General features: G+C 37.8%; 3 protein-coding genes and 2 non-coding genes across 5 annotated transcripts; 2 read left to right on the top strand and 3 right to left on the bottom strand.

Annotated features, from left to right (window-relative positions):
* The first annotated feature begins 2127 nt into the window (after positions 1-2127).
* Positions 2128-4895, top strand: LOC103434965 (uncharacterized). The gene is made up of 2 exons (XM_008373351.4): positions 2128-2257; positions 2743-4895. Exon 2 carries the CDS (start codon positions 2980-2982, stop codon positions 4474-4476), a length of 1497 nt encoding a protein of 498 aa, XP_008371573.1. The 5' UTR covers positions 2128-2257; positions 2743-2979; the 3' UTR covers positions 4477-4895.
* A 2530-nt stretch (positions 4896-7425) lies between these two features.
* LOC103436058 (ubiquitin-conjugating enzyme E2 7-like) lies at positions 7426-11145 on the top strand. The gene is made up of 6 exons (XM_029105885.2): positions 7426-7648; positions 7787-7889; positions 8431-8528; positions 8631-8731; positions 10106-10183; positions 10738-11145. Exons 1-6 carry the CDS (start codon positions 7594-7596, stop codon positions 10813-10815), a joined length of 513 nt encoding a protein of 170 aa, XP_028961718.2. The 5' UTR covers positions 7426-7593; the 3' UTR covers positions 10816-11145.
* Positions 11146-11356: 211 nt separating this feature from the next.
* LOC103434975 (dolichyl-diphosphooligosaccharide--protein glycosyltransferase subunit 4A-like) lies at positions 11357-13699 on the bottom strand. Its single transcript, XM_008373362.4, has 2 exons — positions 13598-13699; positions 11357-11640 (listed from the first exon to the last, which is right to left on the bottom strand). Exon 2 carries the CDS (start codon positions 11638-11640, stop codon positions 11527-11529), a length of 114 nt encoding a protein of 37 aa, XP_008371584.1. The 5' UTR covers positions 13598-13699; the 3' UTR covers positions 11357-11526.
* On the bottom strand, positions 13325-13397 carry TRNAR-CCG (transfer RNA arginine (anticodon CCG)). The gene has a single exon. It is a non-coding gene; the product is annotated as a tRNA-Arg (tRNA).
* A 3274-nt stretch (positions 13700-16973) lies between the features above and the next one.
* Positions 16974-17045, bottom strand: TRNAH-GUG (transfer RNA histidin (anticodon GUG)). The gene has a single exon. It is a non-coding gene; the product is annotated as a tRNA-His (tRNA).
* Between the last annotated feature and the right edge of the window lie 1147 nt (positions 17046-18192).

Raw genomic sequence — 18192 nt, 5'->3', positions numbered from 1 at the left:
TTGGTTAGAAGTGACTAAGGTGACATGGGGGGCCTCCATGTCGTAGTTTTCCCCTTACTCTCGTTTATGACTGATGTTGTTTGCCCGTGGTGGCTTTTTGTACTCCTATTTGGCTTCGGCCTTGGTGAATGATATTTTCCAATTATTAAAAAAAAAACAAAAAACAACAAAAAAAAATAAACAAAACAAAATTAACTCTAAATAAAGAGAAAATCAAAGTGATAAGAAAATCAAAGACAACAAAAAGCAGCTCACCGTACCCTCCCCGTCCCTCTTCCGCTGACCACCGCCACCAACCACGGCCCCCTCCCTTACGTTTTTATTTATTTTTTTCATTTTTTTCACTGTTTTTGGACGAGATAACGTTGTTTAACTCAAGTTAGCAGTGAACACGTATTACAATTTGAAAAAGATCACAAAAGACCACATAAAATTTTGAGCGTAGAAGATTTGACGTGGATCCAACTACCCTATCATATCTCTTGTCTCTCTATAATTGCATTGGCGGTGGCTCTAAGAAGCAGCGGCACCTCCTCATCCTTGAGAAGGGAAAGAGATCCTCTCATCAAAATCACCAAATCAAGTTATCTAAACTTTTAAATTTTCATTTAACGATCCACCTGTTTTGATCATTTTAAAATTATAATAATTTTTTACTGTTTAATAAAATTTCAAAAGTTCGAATCACTTGATCCGATTGTCTTGGTGGAAGAGATCCAGAAAGAATCTCTTCCCCTTAAGTATATGCATGTGTGTATGATATGTGTGAAATGGAAAGGTAATACGTGTAACGTGTGAATGATGATAATTGATAAGTTTACGAATTTCCCAATTTTCATGTGTGATAAGGATAATGGGGAATCACACTGACTCAAACACCGTCTATTTCCCCAAACGGCAGTGTTGTTGACCGTCTGGTAGTCGTTTCTGGATGCCAAATGCTATTTTGCAACATTTTTTTAACAAGTCCATCTTTTAACCAATGTTGTAATTTGGGATATAAAAATAAATAAATTATAAGAAATAGTCACGACAACAATCTGATTCTAATGGTTCACAAAAGTCGAAGAAACAAAATAATTGAGCACATAACAAATTTAAGTTTTCCCACATTACTAAAACTTACTTGGACTAGTATATGTATCGTCTACAGGATCATTTTTTTTAGCGCAATGATAAATAATTTTGGACTTCATATTTTGTTGTAGTTATGAGAATCAATACGTTTGTTAATTTTGCACTGAGCTAAACAATTATTAAATACTTACGGATAAATTATGATTTTGGTCCTTAATATTCAATTGCCTTTATTTAACCCTCGTAATTGTTGCATTATAAGAACAAAAATATGTGAAGTGATTTTCACTCATCTTTTTTAATTTCTTACCCATATTTGTTTAATCATGGCCGTTGGTTCTATTTGACTCATTCATTCAATCTGATGGCAATAAATAAAAAACGGTGTGTAAAAAGCTAAAAAAAATAATGAGGAAATCATTTCCTGAAACTTTTTTTTTTTAACAAACGATATCTACACTAAAAGGAAGGGTGGGCTTAGCCTCACAATAAGTTAACAATAATGTGGTTCAAATTCTCATTTGGCAAAAATCGTACATAAGACCTTTCACTTATAAGTGAAGAGAAGTATCACTAGATCGTAGTAGTAAGTAGCATTTTCTGAAATACATTAATTATTGGCTGACATGTGAGGGTAAACTTGACTTTTTGAAGTAAAAACACCCATATGGAGTAAACCATAAATGTTAAATCGCCACTAATTTATATTTAATAAGCATAAATAACGCAATTTTCAGGAAAATGAGCAAATTTATATCAAAAGATAAAAAGCATATCTGATGCGGCGCTACCTTAACCGTCAAACTATGATTCAACGGTCAAGATCGGTTTAAACAAAGTAGGGCTTTACCCGGTTGAAGATTATCCGGGTCCCGGGTCCCGGGTCAAATGTACAATCGTCCATCACAAAAGGTCCAACTCCAATAGACGCCTGTTTTTTTTACGCATCTCGGACACGTAATTCACCGCTACCGCTAACAAACGCCGTTTGGTTTTACACCGTGATGTAACCGGTGGAGGTCTTTTCTGATTAACTCCGTCTCTTTAAACAGACTCCGTTATCTCCCCACCCCCTTCTCTCTCTCCCCCTTTCCTTCTCTCTCTTTCTCTCTTTTCTCCAAAACTGGGGCTTTGATTGCAGTTCTCTCTGTAGCTGCTGCTTCGAGGCCTTCCTTTATAGGTAACCTAACGAATATCTCTTTGATTTTGTCTTTTTTTTTTATTCTTGGAATTTTTTTTCTAGGGCTAGGGTTTGTTTTGCCTGATTTTATCCATTGGGATATTTTATTCCGATTGACATTTTTGGTACATTTTATGATATACTTGGGTTTGCTGTGTTTCTGGGTCGCCTTGCTTGGTTGCTGAGAAAGTGTAAGAAAACAAAATATTACTAAAAATTGGATCTTGGAAAATTATTGATTTGGATATTGGGGATTTTGAGCTCTGATGCAGCTGAAATGTGTGGTTTTGTGAAAGTAATGGAATTTATTGAGCAGGGATAAGAGAAATTTTAGGCTTAAATCATGTTTAATTTTATTTTCCTCTCAGTTTTCTCAGAAACCAAACAAGGGATAAGCTGTTCTGAAGTTAATTATTGCATATAATGGTATTAATTTTATGAGTAGTAGTCCTGATTGATTTGCACTGTTATGATATGGATTTCAGGTTGTTTTTGTTTTGAGAACAATAATTGTAGTTCAATGTGACATGGATTGATTGATGGGCCTGCAAAAATTTGGAAGATCTGTTTGTGGGGGTGAGTCTTAAGGATTAGTTTAAGTTGTGGAATTCTTGTTGGCGCATTTCTATATGCTGAGATGTTTGTGAGGTAATTCTATTTGAAAAGCGGGTTTAGAGATTGAAACCCGGAAGCAGGAGAGAAGGGAAAGGTTGTGGGAGATCATGGGGGAAGCTCTTCTCACTACCCTGTCCATAGAGAATTCTCATTTGTCTACATTATTGTCTATGGATTCGGGTTCTGTGTCGCATGATGAATTGGAAAGAGAGATGAATCGAACTTTCATACTTTCTCGTCCTCCTGATATCAATCTCCCGCTACTGTCTGAGCCTAGCCCACCTCCCCAAACTTGGAATGATTCATGTGACATCTTAGATGTAGGCCTTGGATCTCAAGTTTATGAGGCCGAGGCGACAATCACTCTACCCAAAGTTGCAAGGAAATGCAACAAGAGGCTTGATAGCGTTTGGGGTGCATGGTTTTTCTTCAGCTTCTACTTCAAGCCTGTCTTGAATGAGAAGTCCAAGTGTAAGGTCATTCGGGACAGTAATGGGATCTCTGGGTACGACAAGACAGACTTGCAGTTAGATGCTTTCTTGGTTCAGCATGATATGGAGAACATGTATATGTGGGTTTTCAAGGATAGGCCTGAAAATGCATTAGGGAAGATGCAGCTGAGGAGCTTCATGAATGGGCATTCTCGCCAAGGAGAACGCCCATTCCCATTTAGTGTGGACAGGGGTTTTGTTCGGTCTCATCGTATGCAGAGGAAGCACTACAGGGGTCTTTCTAACCCGCAGTGTGTTCATGGGATAGAAGTTGTTCGGTCACCCAACCTCATGTGTCTTGATGACGAAGAGAGGAAGAGGTGGGCAGAGCTTACAGGCCGAGATATAAATTTCTCAATCCCACCTGAAGCAAGTGACTTTGGTACCTGGAGGAACCTTCAGAACACAGATTTGGAGCTTGAAAGGCCTGCCCCTCCAAAGAACAATGGAAATTCACAACCAAGAAAATTGCTTGATGGTACGGGTTTGAATTTGTCAACTCAGCCATCAGAGCATGTCAACAACGAGGGAATGGACATGTCGCCGGTCTGCAACAAGCGGAAGAAGGACCTTTTCTCCCATGGGAATGACAATGACTGTTTACCTAATAACCCACATTTCGACAGAGCTGGCACAGTCCACCCAGTTGAGTCACATTGGTTTAATGAGTTCAGTGGGGTGATGAAGAAAGCATCCGGCCCTGTTACAGCTGCAAAAACAATTTATGAGGATGAGGAAGGGTTTTTGATCATTGTCAGCTTGCCATTTGTAGATCTTCAGAGGGTAAAAGTTACTTGGAGGAATACTCCTTCACGTGGGATTGTAAAGATATCTTGCGTGAGTACAGCTTGTTTGCCATCCATTAAGAGACGTGATAGAACATTTCAGCTAACAGATCCAACACCGGAGCACTGCCCTTGTGGGGAATTTGTGAGGGAAATCGAGCTTCCTACCCGCATTCCAGAAGATGCTAAACTGGAAGCGTACTGCGATGAGACAGGTACAATGCTTGAGATTATGGTGCCCAAACGTCGAGTGGGACCAGAAGAACACGAGGTCCGTGTGTGCCTTCGCCCCTCTCCCTGGAACGAAAGAGAGCATCTTTTGACCTGATGCAGGCATTCAGATGACAGATGCAAGAAACATTTTTTACTGTTTCATTGTTTATTTTAACTTGATTCCACCGAGGAAATCTATTGAATGAAATCTGATTTTTTTTTTTCTTCACCCCTTTAGGTATTTAAACCCCCACCCTAAGAAAAAAAAGGGCAAAAATATAGCAGCCTTCCCCCTCTCCTTTTTCTTTTCATACAATTTATCAGATTGATATGTTGATTTATAGATGGTATGGTAAAACTGTTCTGTATCTTCTGCTTTATTTGGCCATATGCCTTTTGCTTGTTCTAGCTTTGCACTAAAAATCTCAGTGCATAGCGGTTTCGGGAGTTCGACATTATTATGAAGTTTGCATTCCCATGTTATGCTTTGGATTGAAGGTTCTTTGTATAAAGGAAATAACTTATGTAGCCTAATTTCTTCTCCATGAAACTTTATTGTTTTCGCTCGGATTTTCGATTAGGTTTTACGAGCAGGTTGGATTTGATTTCGAAGATAATACACCAGGGAACTCCATCATGGTTGCTTCTTCATAGCTGCTCTGAAAACAGACTCAGCAGCAAATTAGGAAACATGAACATCAAACTCGAAAATCCGGAAAATTCATCAAACTTACCGATCTAATCCAACAAATGCATCTTCTGCAGCTTGCTAATTCGTGTGCGTGCTCCACCAACCTCACGCGCGGATGGCAGTTTCAGATTTCCGATAGGCTTCGGCCTGGACGGAATTTTGTGAACAGTATGAGGTTTAACCAGCTTTATGGAATTGAGCTACTTTCACAGAAACAAGACAGTTGTTCCATCATTACATAAACAACGGTTAAATTTGGCAGACCAAAATGTAAATGTAAAGAAAAAGGAATCGGCAGCAGCTGTAGCGGTAGCAGTATCAATACTAGGGCTTACCCGAGTAGCAAACATGAAACTCGTGGCCACCAAACTATTTCTTGCCGGACAAGTTCCGAAATCAAGCACTGCAGATCATGTTCTTCAATTCAAACATCTTGAGCTACAAGCATGAGCAGTGCAAAAACAAGGCACCATGCCACCAAACTCTCGGCGCCATGTAACCGTCCTTGCATGCCTATTAGTGTCAAAGTACTTGACGATCTAAGCGAACATTTTAACGCTCAATCCCAACTGATGTACCGTACGAGAGACTACCTTGTTTGACACACGCAACCATCCGTTTTTCTCCACACGACCTTTGGCAAATGGCATAGTGGACTTGCATGGAATGTGAGTTTTCTTTGAATTTTAGGTTTCCTTGAACCATTAACTGATAGAACATGATATGTTTTCGGCGTGAAAGAAAGAAGATCCTCCACTTCCCTTGAGATGACAAACAAGATATATTTACATATTCTATGTCTACAAATTAATGACAAGAAATCAAAGCCAATCTCCATTGTTTTGAAGAGAAATTGGGACATCCAAAGGAGGTATAATAATCTAGTGGTATACAATTTAGCAAACACGTGAAGGTTTCCCAATAACAATAAAGTGATGCCCACATTGCAAGTTCTCTCTATTTCCCACCACACGGCTGGTTTGGTATTGCTGTGCTTTGAAAAAAAGCTGCTGTGAGAATAAGCGGCTGTGCTGTGAGAATAAGCGGCTGTGAAATAAATCAGCAGAGCGTTTGGTAAACTTTTTTGTAAAAAAGCTTTTGGAAAAAAAAGTAGTCTGATAGTGGGTCCTTTCATTAAAGGAGCACTGTAGCTCCATGTGCTTTGAAAAAAAGCCAGTTTTCCAAAGCTACAAATAGCAGCTTCAGCTTTTTCCTTTGATTTCAGCTTATTCTCACAGCAGCTTCCAAAATAAGCCCTTTTTTTTCAGTTTACCAAACACCTAAAACCCTCACAGCTTTTTTTCATAGGTGCTTTTTTTTTAAGCACCTCACTCCCAAACTAGGTCTTTGTATGCTAGGTGCTTGCCAAAAAAGAGGGATTTTTGCAAAGCGCCTGTGTCTTACATGATTAATTTGTTTTTTGAGGTTTTTTTTTTTTTTTTGTTAAATTCCTATTTTCAGTAACGCTTCAGGTGCTAGCGAAAAGACAAACGATTATAAGGTGTTCGCAGATCAGGTGACTAACTTGTCTCATCAAGTTTTTTTGTTAAATTTCTTCTTTTTTTTCCCAGTAACGCTTTAAAATAGGGGTTAGTGAAAACAGAGATTTTTGTAAGGCGCTGGGCAGCTCACGTGATTAACTTGTGCCTCAAACTTTTATTTTGTTGATTTTCTCTTTTTTAGTAACGTTTAAAACAAGTGCTAGCACAAAGACATGCTTTAAAAGCTTGTGGCTCACGCGTTTCTTGAGGTTTCAATAATGCTTTCAAAACAGGTACTAGAAGACAGACGTTTACAAGGCGCTTGACTCACGTGATAAACTTTTTTCTCGAATTTTTTTGTTTGTTAAATTTCTCGTTTTCAGTAACGCTTTAAAATATGTACTAGCAACAAGATAGAGGTTTACAAGACGCTTGTGGCTCATGTGATTAACTTGTTCCTTAAATTTCTTTTTTTTGAAACCCTCTTTTTAGTAACGCTTACAATAAGTGCAACGAAAAGATAGACTTTTACAAAGCTCTTGTAGTTCACGCTATTAAACTTATCTCTCGAGGTTATTTTGTTGAACTCCTCTTTTTTTTAATAACACTTAAAATTGACCTTAGTCACTAGTGGAAAAAATATCATTAGGATCCAAACTAGATTTAGTTTTTAAAATTTGCTTAATATCGGGTTCTTTTTTAGGACTTTGCTTGGCACTCAAGTTTGGTAACACAAACTGTCAACAGTTATATGTAACAATTCTAGTATTAAATTTACAAACTAAAAATAATATAAAAGTAATTCGAACTTAAAGAAAAAAAATTTATGTTAAAAAAGCACTAAACAAATTGTAAATTATAAGTTAATGATTTACAAGTTGGGTTTTCCTTCTTTTTTTTTTTAAGAAAAAGTTAGATTTATTGGTCGGTTTGATTCCAAAAACAAAGTTTAACACTAATTCTAATCTGTATATATATCATATCCCCCCTCCTCCTTTCTCTATTAAAAATTAAATCCAACCCAAAATCTTCTCTCTCTCTCTCTCTCTTTGCGTTTTCCATGGCTACGGCTCCTTCTTCCCAGGCCAGCCTCCTCCTCCAAAAGCAACTCAAAGGTTGCACCTTTAATCTAAATCCATGATTCCATATATCTATCTCTTCTCCCTTTTGGAGATTTGTTTTTCTTGATTAAATTTTTAAACTCTGTTTTTTTTTTTTTTTTTTTTTTTTTGCTCTTCTGAATTTTCCTGCAGATCTCTGCAAACACCCAGTTGATGGATTCTCGGCCGGTTTGGTGAACGAAGACAACATCTTCGAATGGAACGTCACGATTATCGGCCCACCCGACACTCTCTAGTATGTAATGCGATGTCTTTCCCGTTCTTTAAAACATGGTTTTGCTCGAAATTTAGTTTCTGTGCTTCTTGTTTTGGTGCATGTGTGTGTTCTTTTAACAGGTTGATTTTCTTTTGATATGACCATAAGGGTTTGTTTGAATTCATGTGTTTCGCTTTGGATTCGGAATATTTTATGGGATTGGTCACAAAGTTCATATCTTTTGCGGTGATGATTAGTTTTCGGTTTTCCCTAAAGCATGAAAAAATTGACTTGAACATAATTGGATTAAGTGTTGGTAAATTTTTCGGTGTTTTGCAGATGTTACTAGAAGCTAATTTAATGCATTCTTTAGATAGTGAAGACGAAAAAGGGTTTCGGATGTTTATTTGATTTGGACACGATTGGATTCAGTTTCCTTTGATTTTTTGGTGTTCGTCAGATGTTACTAGAAGCTAATTGATTGCATTCTTTTGATAGTGGAGACAGGAAACCCATAGGATTTTTGTTTGGGAACCGAATTTTTTAACTGACCTAGTTCATTATAATTTATTTGTTGTAGTGAGGGCGGTTTCTTTAATGCCATCATGAGTTTCCCAGAGGATTATCCGTGCAACCCTCCTATAGTGAGATTTACCTCTGAGATGTGGCACCCCAATGGTAACAACTGTCTTCTGTATTTGTTTCTGAATCTGAAGTAACTTGTGCATATTGCTTTTCTGCCTCTAGTTCATCGTAATCAAGCTTCCATGTGTTTTGCAGTTTACGCTGATGGAAAGGTTTGTGTTTCAATTCTTCATCCCCCTGGTGACGATCCAAATGGCTACGAGCTTGCAACTGAGCGCTGGAATCCAGTCCATACAGTATGTACTTATTTGTCAATATTGGCTCTTCCATTTATCTATGTTTTATGTGCACCATTTGGAATAAAAATCTTGTTACTTTCCAGCTTTTGTGGTTTCACTTCTTTAGTTGTAGCCATAATCCTAGGGGTGTAGTGTTGGATTGCAAGTTGTAACTGTATTACCATTGTGTGGTTATAAGTAGTGGATCAATTCTTTAGCGGATTTTGCAGTGTGGTTTCCCCTTTCTTTTTGAAGTTATAACAATGAAATATTAGAAGGTTGCAAGTGTTTCTGGATAAAGATTCAAAAGTTGGAGAGTTACACATACTTAACTGGTCGAGTTTGTGTGTGTCATTAATACACTGATTATCTGATGGTAGTTATAATTGGCAGTGCAACTTGGTGGTGGCCAACTGTAAGGATTGAAATGAGATCATCGCAGGACTGAATTGTACAATAGCCCTGTGGATCTCATCCTAAGCCTGTATTGAGGTGCTTGTTCCTAAACCCTAGCACAACTCTAGTTTAGACAAAGATTGCTTGAGTTGGGTTCAGGTTTATTATTGTATTGTGCTGTACAATTTTTTACCTGCATGATGCATTGGAAACTAGTGCATCGTTCGATAGGAGAAGTCCCTAATCATTAGTCATTTTTGTATGTGCTAGTACCATGAACCTCATGTTAGTTTGCTTCCTCTTCCTTTGTCTTGAGGAGGAACTTTATGAAACGAGACAAGCTTGCAGTAAAGTCACAGAATCTTGAGAGTTAATGATATAGTACATATCTGAGCTTTCTGTAGGTTTCAATCGGGAGTGCTCAAGTGAAGAGAGTATGAGAGATCACAAGGAGGGAATGGGGAATCTGGATCACTATGGTAGTTGAATTTTCCAACATTGAACCTGTGATTTAACCTTCAAGTGGCTTCTACGTAGTGGTTTAGGTGCTTATGGAAAAGTTGGCACTGGTGTCGGGAACAACTCCAACTTTTACAAGGCAATGGAATCAGTTGTTTGAAAAGTGGGCTTGTTGCAAGTTGAAGATCTGTGACACTGACTTCGGAATGGTTGTAGGAAACCACCGGTTTTACTTTTATTGTTGGAAAAGTAATGGTGAAGTTGTGCCTTATATATAGGGTACATACTGAAAGTTCTGGTGAACTCGTAAAACGTTTGTATGTGACTCTGAGGGGTGTCTTTAACTGGAGACAGTTCTGGATGTGCTGTATTATCAAATGTACACTGATTGCTTTGGTTCCTTCTGGTTTACACACACAGACCCAAAGTACCAGGCATTTTGTTTAATTTTCTATGGATCCACATACTATTATATGAACGCAGTTACCGTGTTCCTATTGTTGAGGATCTACTAACGAATTTTTTGTTATTCTGCAGGTTGAGAGCATTCTTTTGAGTATAATCTCAATGCTTTCAAGCCCTAATGATGAATCTCCTGCAAATGTCGATGCTGCGGTAGGTTTTTTTTTTCCCTTTATTTGTTGATTTCATTATCAGTTCTTTTGAGTATTATTTCTTTGACACTACTTTGGATTGGATGTTGGAGTTCAATGTTCGCATATAGAACGACATGGTATAAATGCTTCGATTCTGGTAGTACTTGCTCATAAGATATTTTCTGGGGATCTTGGAATAATCCGTAAAGCCACTGCTCCGAATTTGAAAAAAACAAAAGAAAATGATTGGGGACTATGCTTTACATTGTACAGCACTTGTTAGTCCACTTGGTTTTCTTAAAAGTAACATCTAAGCGCACAAGTAAGACATGATTTTCTTCCCGGTAAAACACATTGGACAGAAACATAGTGTAAGCAGCTTTTATGGACATCATAATACTAGGTTCAATTCGCCATTCAGGCTTGGATGTTTTGAATATTAAACGAGGAAACAAACGGTGTCAGTTCATGGCTCACCAGTGATTCACGTGAATGGCTTATCTTATTTATTTATTTACCTTGTGGTATCTTTCGAATCCGCTGACATATGTTGTTAATTGTATGTGTTTCCAGAAACAATGGAGAGAGAGTAGGGACGAGTTCAGGAAGAAAGTAGGGCGGTGTGTCAGAAAGTCTCAAGAAATGTTATGAGTCCATCGCATAAAACTAGCTAGATAACATGCGACCAGAGATGCTTGTGTTTTGTTCTGTTTGAGGAAACGGGGCTGTTAGCGAAAAGACTGCTTGCGTCCGATGAAACTGCTGTTGCTAGGAACTGGGTTCAGGCTTTGAGGGTCTGTTTTTGTTTGCAATGTCTCAAACTGCAAAATTGTTTCTGCTTTTTGTTTTTGTTTCGGAGCAAGTCTCAAACTGTTTGTTTACTTTACATTTTCATATTTTCTCGGTAGTAAAAACAAAGTCACTTTAGTTTGGAAAGCCAATATGAAATCATAATTGAATGAAGGTTTGAACTGTTTTTTATGTGTGTTTTGGAACCCCCGCCAACTTTTAGGATACAGGTTCTTATCACTGTGACATTTCGTGCCAATTAAACGCCATGTAAAGCGAAACTTACATGATGTGTTATTGGCACGGGTTGCTCTTAGGGATGGGACAGTATCCCTTATGTTTTTCACATCGTTAAACACATTCAACGTCATGAATACACAAGTTATTAACGAGATAAAAAAAGGAAGAGAAGATTATTGTATTGAGAGCTACCAAAAGTTGCAGGTACACAAAACTTCCGGTTTATATCCCCGTCTTTAGGTATACTAACAAAATTCAAACACTACGTTGTATGATCCATGTTTCTTGGGGTGCCATATGGTCTCTCCATGAACACATACACAACTCAGTTTTTCAGTTGCCCTCGTATTTTGGGTCGGCCGTAACGTAATGATAAGCAATCACTAGAAAAAATATGAACATGCCAAGTAAGTTGGCAACAGTCCCCAGCCCTACATCATCAATCATCTGTTGGAAGACAAACAGAATGACATGAATTAGTATTACACTACAAAATATCATATTAAATCTGCACAACGCGCATTTTCATGCTTCACAGCACAATCTATATTACACAGAGACACACGCGTATCAAATAGTCTATGGATCTTCGATTCAAACATCGTCAAGTTCAAAATTCAGAGTAGTCAATTGAGGAAATATAGAACTGGATGAATTGGTTCGCCAGAAATACAAACGCAAGGTCATGAATGTGTGTGTGTGTGTGTGTGTGTGTGTGTGTACATCTTTTAGGCACGATCACTGATCAGATATCGATTTTCAGATAAGTAATCTCCAAACAAATTTATAGCATATCCACATAAATCTTGATAGGGTACAAAAGGCACTTTGGTTAACAGCAAACATCAAACCACGAGCAGTAGCATCTTTAATCATTGGGAACATATTCCTCAATCGGGTCTTGTGAGAATAACTTCAATCATATCATGTCCAGTATTGTGGATTCTACTTAACTGACTCTGACCACAAATCCTTTGATGCCTAGTTCAAGAAATGGAACATAAAATCCGCTTTCCAGTATCTTGAGTAGTCTTATTTACTAATCAAAGAAATATAGCATACACAACAATTACACGGTCTTGTTCAAAACAAAAAAGTGATGCAGATGTAGTACACGAGAAGACAGAGCAGAAACACAGTGATTGTATACATACTAAGTCACACCTAACATTATCCGACTAGTTTTGCACATTGCCTGTTAATAAAACCTCACCAGTGAAAATAGGCATCTTCAATCATTTAATACGAACATATCATTATTGTATCAAGAAAGAGACATTCTACTCCCATCCTCGGTGAATATTTCCGCTATCTTTTCCCTTTTAAAGAGCATCAACAAATCTAAAAGACATTCTACTCCCATCCTCTCAGATGAATATTCCCGCTATCTATTCCCTTTTAACAAGCATCATCAAATCTAAGAGACATTCTACTCCATCATCGGAGAATATTTCTGCTATCTTTTCCCTTTTAACAAGCATCAACAAATCTAAAAGACATTCTACTCCCATCCTCTCAGATGAATATTCCCGCTATCTATTCCCTTTTAACAAGCATCATCAAATCTAAGAGACATTCTACTCCATCCTCGGTGAATATTTCTGCTATCTTTTCCCTTTTAACAAGCATCAACAAATCTAAAAGACATTCTACTCCCATCCTCTCGATGAATATTCCCGCTATCTATTCCCTTTTAACAAGCATCATCAAATCTAAGAGACATTCTACTCCATCCTCGGTGAATTTTTCCGCTATCTTTTCCCTTTTAACAAGCATCAACAAATCTAAGAGATATTCTGCTCTCATCCTCGGTGAATATTCCCGCCATCCTTGTAGATGAAGCTAAAGCATATTTCAATGTAACATTATCCATATTCCAATAATTTGGCAACCGGAATCTTATATCAAACATTTTATCTTACATTTCCTTAAACTATATGTACTTGTTTACGATTGAAGATGAAACTGCTATTCTCCGAACCTCGAAAGTACATGAATCACAGAGAGTTATGTCACTTGTCAGTAGCAATTAGCAATGTCTTTGTCCAATTTTTCTACCCAGAATCCAAAACCCTTCATAGAGGAAAATTAAAAATAAAAGACAGAAATTGGGAAATGCATAAAGGGGGAACGATCGCAGTGGGATTCGAACCCACGACCTTTAGATCCGGAGTCTAATGCGATATCCACTCCGCTATGCGATCATCATGTATCATTCAGCTCAAAACAAACAATGTCAACCTTGCAAATGTAGCTTTCCTCACGCAGAAAAACAAATTGGAAAAAAAACACCAAATTTCTAGGGTTTTACATTGACAATCATGTTCGAGAAATCGAGATCCCATTAACATGTTCGAAAAATCATAAAGGTGGAAACTCATCAGAAACATTAGAGAGAGAGTACCTTCAGTGGTGAAGATCGAACGCGAAAACGGCAGAAGCAGCGAACAGATCTTCAATGTCAGAGAGCGCTGGACTGTAGCTGAAACGAAACGAAACGAAACGCGAGTGAAGTGGAGAAGAAGAACCGCGTTTTTATTCGTCTTTTCGCTCCGACCCGAAAGAACAAAACAAGTCAACGTTCGGTTCGAATAGTTTGGGCCAATCATGTAACGGAGTTATGGGGCTCGCCACACTTCGATGTCATTGGTCTACCACTCCATGTGGAATGATGCCGTCTGTTGACTCTGTTCTGGATTTGGAACCATTCAGATTCAGTTTGTGAGGATCGTAAAGATTCTCATATTGTATTCGTTTATCATATATTCAATATTTCTTGTTCAGGCGCTAGGCAGCTGGTTACCATCCCGATTAATTCTTAAGCGTTTGAAAATAAAGAAATGACACCTAGATCTATTTAGGCACCTGCTTAGAGCGCCTAGGTGCTAGCGTAGCCCGTCCAGACCCTCCTAGGTCACGACTCACAACTCTCATTTAGATAGAAAATATGTCACTTTCATTTTGCTTTTTATTTATTTAATAAATTGTAAAATACTTGTTGAATACTTCAATTAACACACATTATATGTTTATTTCCCATATTTTTATTATGTTATAATACTTTATAATATATATGTCATTATATTTTGCAACTTATATATCTCAATACAATTATGTTTTTTTAAGTATACGAAGACACTTATTTATACAATATATAATAAATTTTACTTAAATCCGTCCTCATGGCCCCCTCCTAGCCGCCTAGGCAATAGACCCCAGTCTGCCACCCAACTAGTGCCTATAGTTTTTAAAACATTGCATATATCATACGGCAAAAAATCATTTTGAATTTTTTTATTTAAAATTAAACACAAACAGTACCTAATGAAAATTAACCGCATGATATACAACGAATGGATAGAATGTAAGAATCCTATCCTCATTCGTTTGTTCTAATGTTCTATTGGTTTTGGCTCAATAAAAAAATGGTAAATTACATAGTAACCCTTCAAGTTTGAGGTCTATTATAATCTCATACAACATCTTTAAAACATTTCACTTTCATACCTCAAGTATTATTTTATTTCAATATAATACATCCGTTAAATTTTCTATCCATTAATCCGTTAAATGCTGACGTAACTGCGACATTTGTACTACATGGCTGCCAAATGTGTGCCACGTGGCAAAAATAATAATTTTTTAATTAAAAAAAAAACCCAAACCCATATCCCATCACCCCCCCCCCCCCAAAACAATTATCCCTTCCCCATATCCCCCATCCCACCCCCAGCAATTATCCCTCCCCAACCCCCCTCTGTGACCAACCTCACCGTAGCACCCCCCAACCCCGCGACCCACCTTACTCAAGCCCCCCCTCCACACTACCAGCAACCCAGAAAAGAAAAGAAAAAAAAAACCCATCTCCCTTTCCCTACAACCCAAATCTCATCTTCCCCAATGGGTATGGATTTAAGGAGTGGAGTGTGTAGAAGAGGGAAGAGGGTGGGTGCGGAGGAGGACGTGGAGGATGGGTGCGGTGGGTTTGGGAAAGACGAAAGGGGGGAAGAAAGGGGTGGGTTGCAAGGAAAGGGGGTTGGGAAAGATGAAGATGGGTTTTTTTTTCTCTTATTCTTCTTCAAGGTTGCCGGTTAGGTTTTTTTTTTGGGGGGGGGGGGGGGAGGGAAGACGAAGTGGGGTTTGGTTTTTGGTTTTTGGTTTTTTTTAAAATAAATTTATTTAGAAGATTTAGGTATTTAAAAAAAATTAAAAATTATTTTTTTAGCCACGTGACACAAATGTGGCAGCCACGTTAGCATTTAACGGATTAATGGATGGAAAATCTAACAGATGTATTATATTGAAATAAAATAGTACTTGAGGTATGAAAGTGAAATGTTTTTAAAATGTTGTATGAGATTTTAATAGACCTCAAATTTGAGAGGTTACTATGTAATTTACCCATAAAAAATAAAGGGTAAATTACACTAAACCACCTCAATTTTGGATCACACCATAATTTCATACCTTATTTTTTAAACATTGCAATTTCGTATCTCATCTTACAAATTCGTTGCAATGTCAGACCTCCATTAGTTTATCTGTCAATTTTTTCTGTTAATTGTTGACGTGACAAGCGCAAAACCTACTGATTGACACGTGAACTAATTTTTTTTTTCTTTTTCTTTTCTTTATTTTCCTCTTTTTCCTTTTTTTTTTCTTTTTTCCCTATTTTTCCTTCTTCCCTTTTTTTACTTTTTCCCTCCCGACTACGCATCGAAGCCCATCCCTTCGACCAGCCCCCATCCTAGATGCCCCACCTCTTTGACCCCAAAGTCCTCACCATCATTCAATGCGCCGTCTCCGACGTCTCCCAGACCAGTTCTGTCCTCAAAACCCAAGACAATCGACCCGACCACGAGCTCGTCGACACCACCCTCTTGGCGACCGGCCCGAGCTTGTCGACACCGCCCTCTCGAATAACCTTAATCCCTACCATCGTAGAAGCTCAAAATCAAATCAAATCTCATCCTCCAAAAACCCTAACTCCTTGCAAATTAACGAAATTACAAGAACCTCGATTCCATCGAGGACCACCACGCTTCCCACTAGCCATTCAAATCTCATCCTTTCTAAATCCCCACCTCCATGGATATGCAGATGGCTAGAGAGATAAATGGGTAGGGCTAGAGAGATAAATGGGTAGGGCTAAGAAAGAGAAAGGGAGAGAGAGAGGTGAGGGGGAAATAAGGTGATGGGTGGGGGTGCGGCTGGGACTCAGGTAGAGAGGTGAGGGGGAAGGAAGGTGTTGTGCTAAGGGTTTATTTTTAGAAAACTAATGAAAATCCTTGAAAGCTTTGAAATTTAATAATAAGGAAAAAATAAATGATAAAGTGAATAATATTATGATTGATTTTTTAGTGTAAAAATATGATTTTTCGTTAAAATGAACAGGATTGAAAGCTTTTCGTTAAAGTTCTTTTTTTTAATTGATTTTTAATAATTAAATATTTTTTGGTAGTTGCTTAGCCATGTGTCACAAGTTGGGTGACACGTCAGCATATATGTGGAACCTATTGTTGTCACATCATTACTTAACGGTTAATTTAACAATTTTTTTAACAGAGATATAACATTGCAACGAATTCGTAAGTTGATATATGATATTGTAATGTTTAAAAAATGAGGTATGAGATATGACATTACAATGTTTAAAAAATACGATATGAGATTGTGATGTAATCCAAAGTTAATGTGATTTAGTGTAATTTACTCAAAAGTGAAACAAATGAATGAAGAAAATTAACTTCAAATAACAAAACAAAATAACAAAATGGAAGTGTGGCTGCTGGGATTCGAGCCCAGGTCTCCACGGCCACAACGTGGAATTCTTACCACTAAACTACAGCCACTTGGTTGTCTGGTTTTGAAAACAAAATATATTTATACAACATTTTCTTTTTTGGTCATGAGAAGAAGTCAAACTAATCACGCGTTGGATGACGCAGCGGATAACTCTTCCGGGTGGACGTCCACGATTTTTCCCTGTACGTCATCTTACAATTTTTATCTCTATCTGACGTGGCATTATAAATTCTTACGAATATATTTAGTATTTGGAAAAGGATCCTGTGATTCGGAATCCAGAAATCATGTTTATTTATCGTATATTGTGCTATTAGAAATTATTTAAAATTTAAAATTTAAAATTAAATATAAATAGTACTTAACGAAAACTGATCGTACGATAAATGAACATAATTTCTGAATCTTCCGAACCCCTTAAAAAAGAATTTGGCGATGATCAATTTCCTTAGTATTGGTCGTGCAATGAAGAAGTTAAAATAATCAAGGATTGGATCTGACGCAGCGGATAACTCTGCTGAGTGGACGTCCGCGGACTTTCCGTGTACGTTACCTTGACCCTTACAATTTTATCTCTATCTGACGTGGCATATTATATTCTTACACTCACGGTACTTCTGGCTAGTGGCTACCTCATCAAAAAGAGCAGTAATCCCATGTTTCACACACCACCAACACTCAACAACTCCTCCCAATTATAATTTTGTTTTTTTTGAAGAAAGTACGATATTCATTGAACATTAAAATACGTACAAAATAAGGATAAGGTGCTTACAGTGGATCTCAATAAAAACCTTGTTGGGGCTTTCAACCTGATCGAAGGGAAAAAGAGTGTCCCACATCAATTAACTACTAGTACTATCCTTCAATAATTATTCAGAAATTACATCAGGAGGCTCTTCGAACCAAGAGACTGAGTGATTAATAGTTAGACTAAACCTTGCAAGGCGGTGAGCCACCTTATTCGTCTCTCGTAGGCCAAACGTAATTTTCCATTGTCTTAACTCTTGCAGAAGCTTTCTTGTATCTTCAAACAGATGCCTCTAATGACCAATATATGACGCACTTGCATTCTGGATTATTGAAGTCACCAACAACGCATCCCCTTCCACCTGGACCTGCTATGTGCTCCACCTGCGCAAGAACAAAGTTGCTGCCTGTGCAGCAGCAGCCTCAGCGTGGAGTGTAAATCGC

This window comes from Malus domestica, chromosome 07 (assembly GCF_042453785.1).
Source record: "Malus domestica chromosome 07, GDT2T_hap1".
NCBI classification, from domain to species: Eukaryota; Viridiplantae; Streptophyta; class Magnoliopsida; order Rosales; family Rosaceae; genus Malus; species Malus domestica.
Note: the sequence above shows the minus strand (reverse complement) of the source record. Positions and strands in the feature narration are given on the sequence as shown.

Bases quoted from the DNA above. Each gene is read 5' to 3' on its own strand.
- LOC103434975 (XM_008373362.4), bottom strand. From the start codon at position 11,640: ATGATTGATGATGTAGGGCTGGGGACTGTTGCCAACTTACTTGGCATG.
- LOC103436058 (XM_029105885.2), top strand. From the start codon at position 7,594: ATGGCTACGGCTCCTTCTTCCCAGGCCAGCCTCCTCCTCCAAAAGCAA. The intron at 7,649-7,786 runs GTTGCACCTTTA...ATTTTCCTGCAG, and splicing joins CCTCCAAAAGCAACTCAAAG to ATCTCTGCAAACACCCAGTT. The intron at 10,184-10,737 runs GTAGGTTTTTTT...ATGTGTTTCCAG, and splicing joins CTGCAAATGTCGATGCTGCG to AAACAATGGAGAGAGAGTAG.
- LOC103434965 (XM_008373351.4), top strand. From the start codon at position 2,980: ATGGGGGAAGCTCTTCTCACTACCCTGTCCATAGAGAATTCTCATTTG.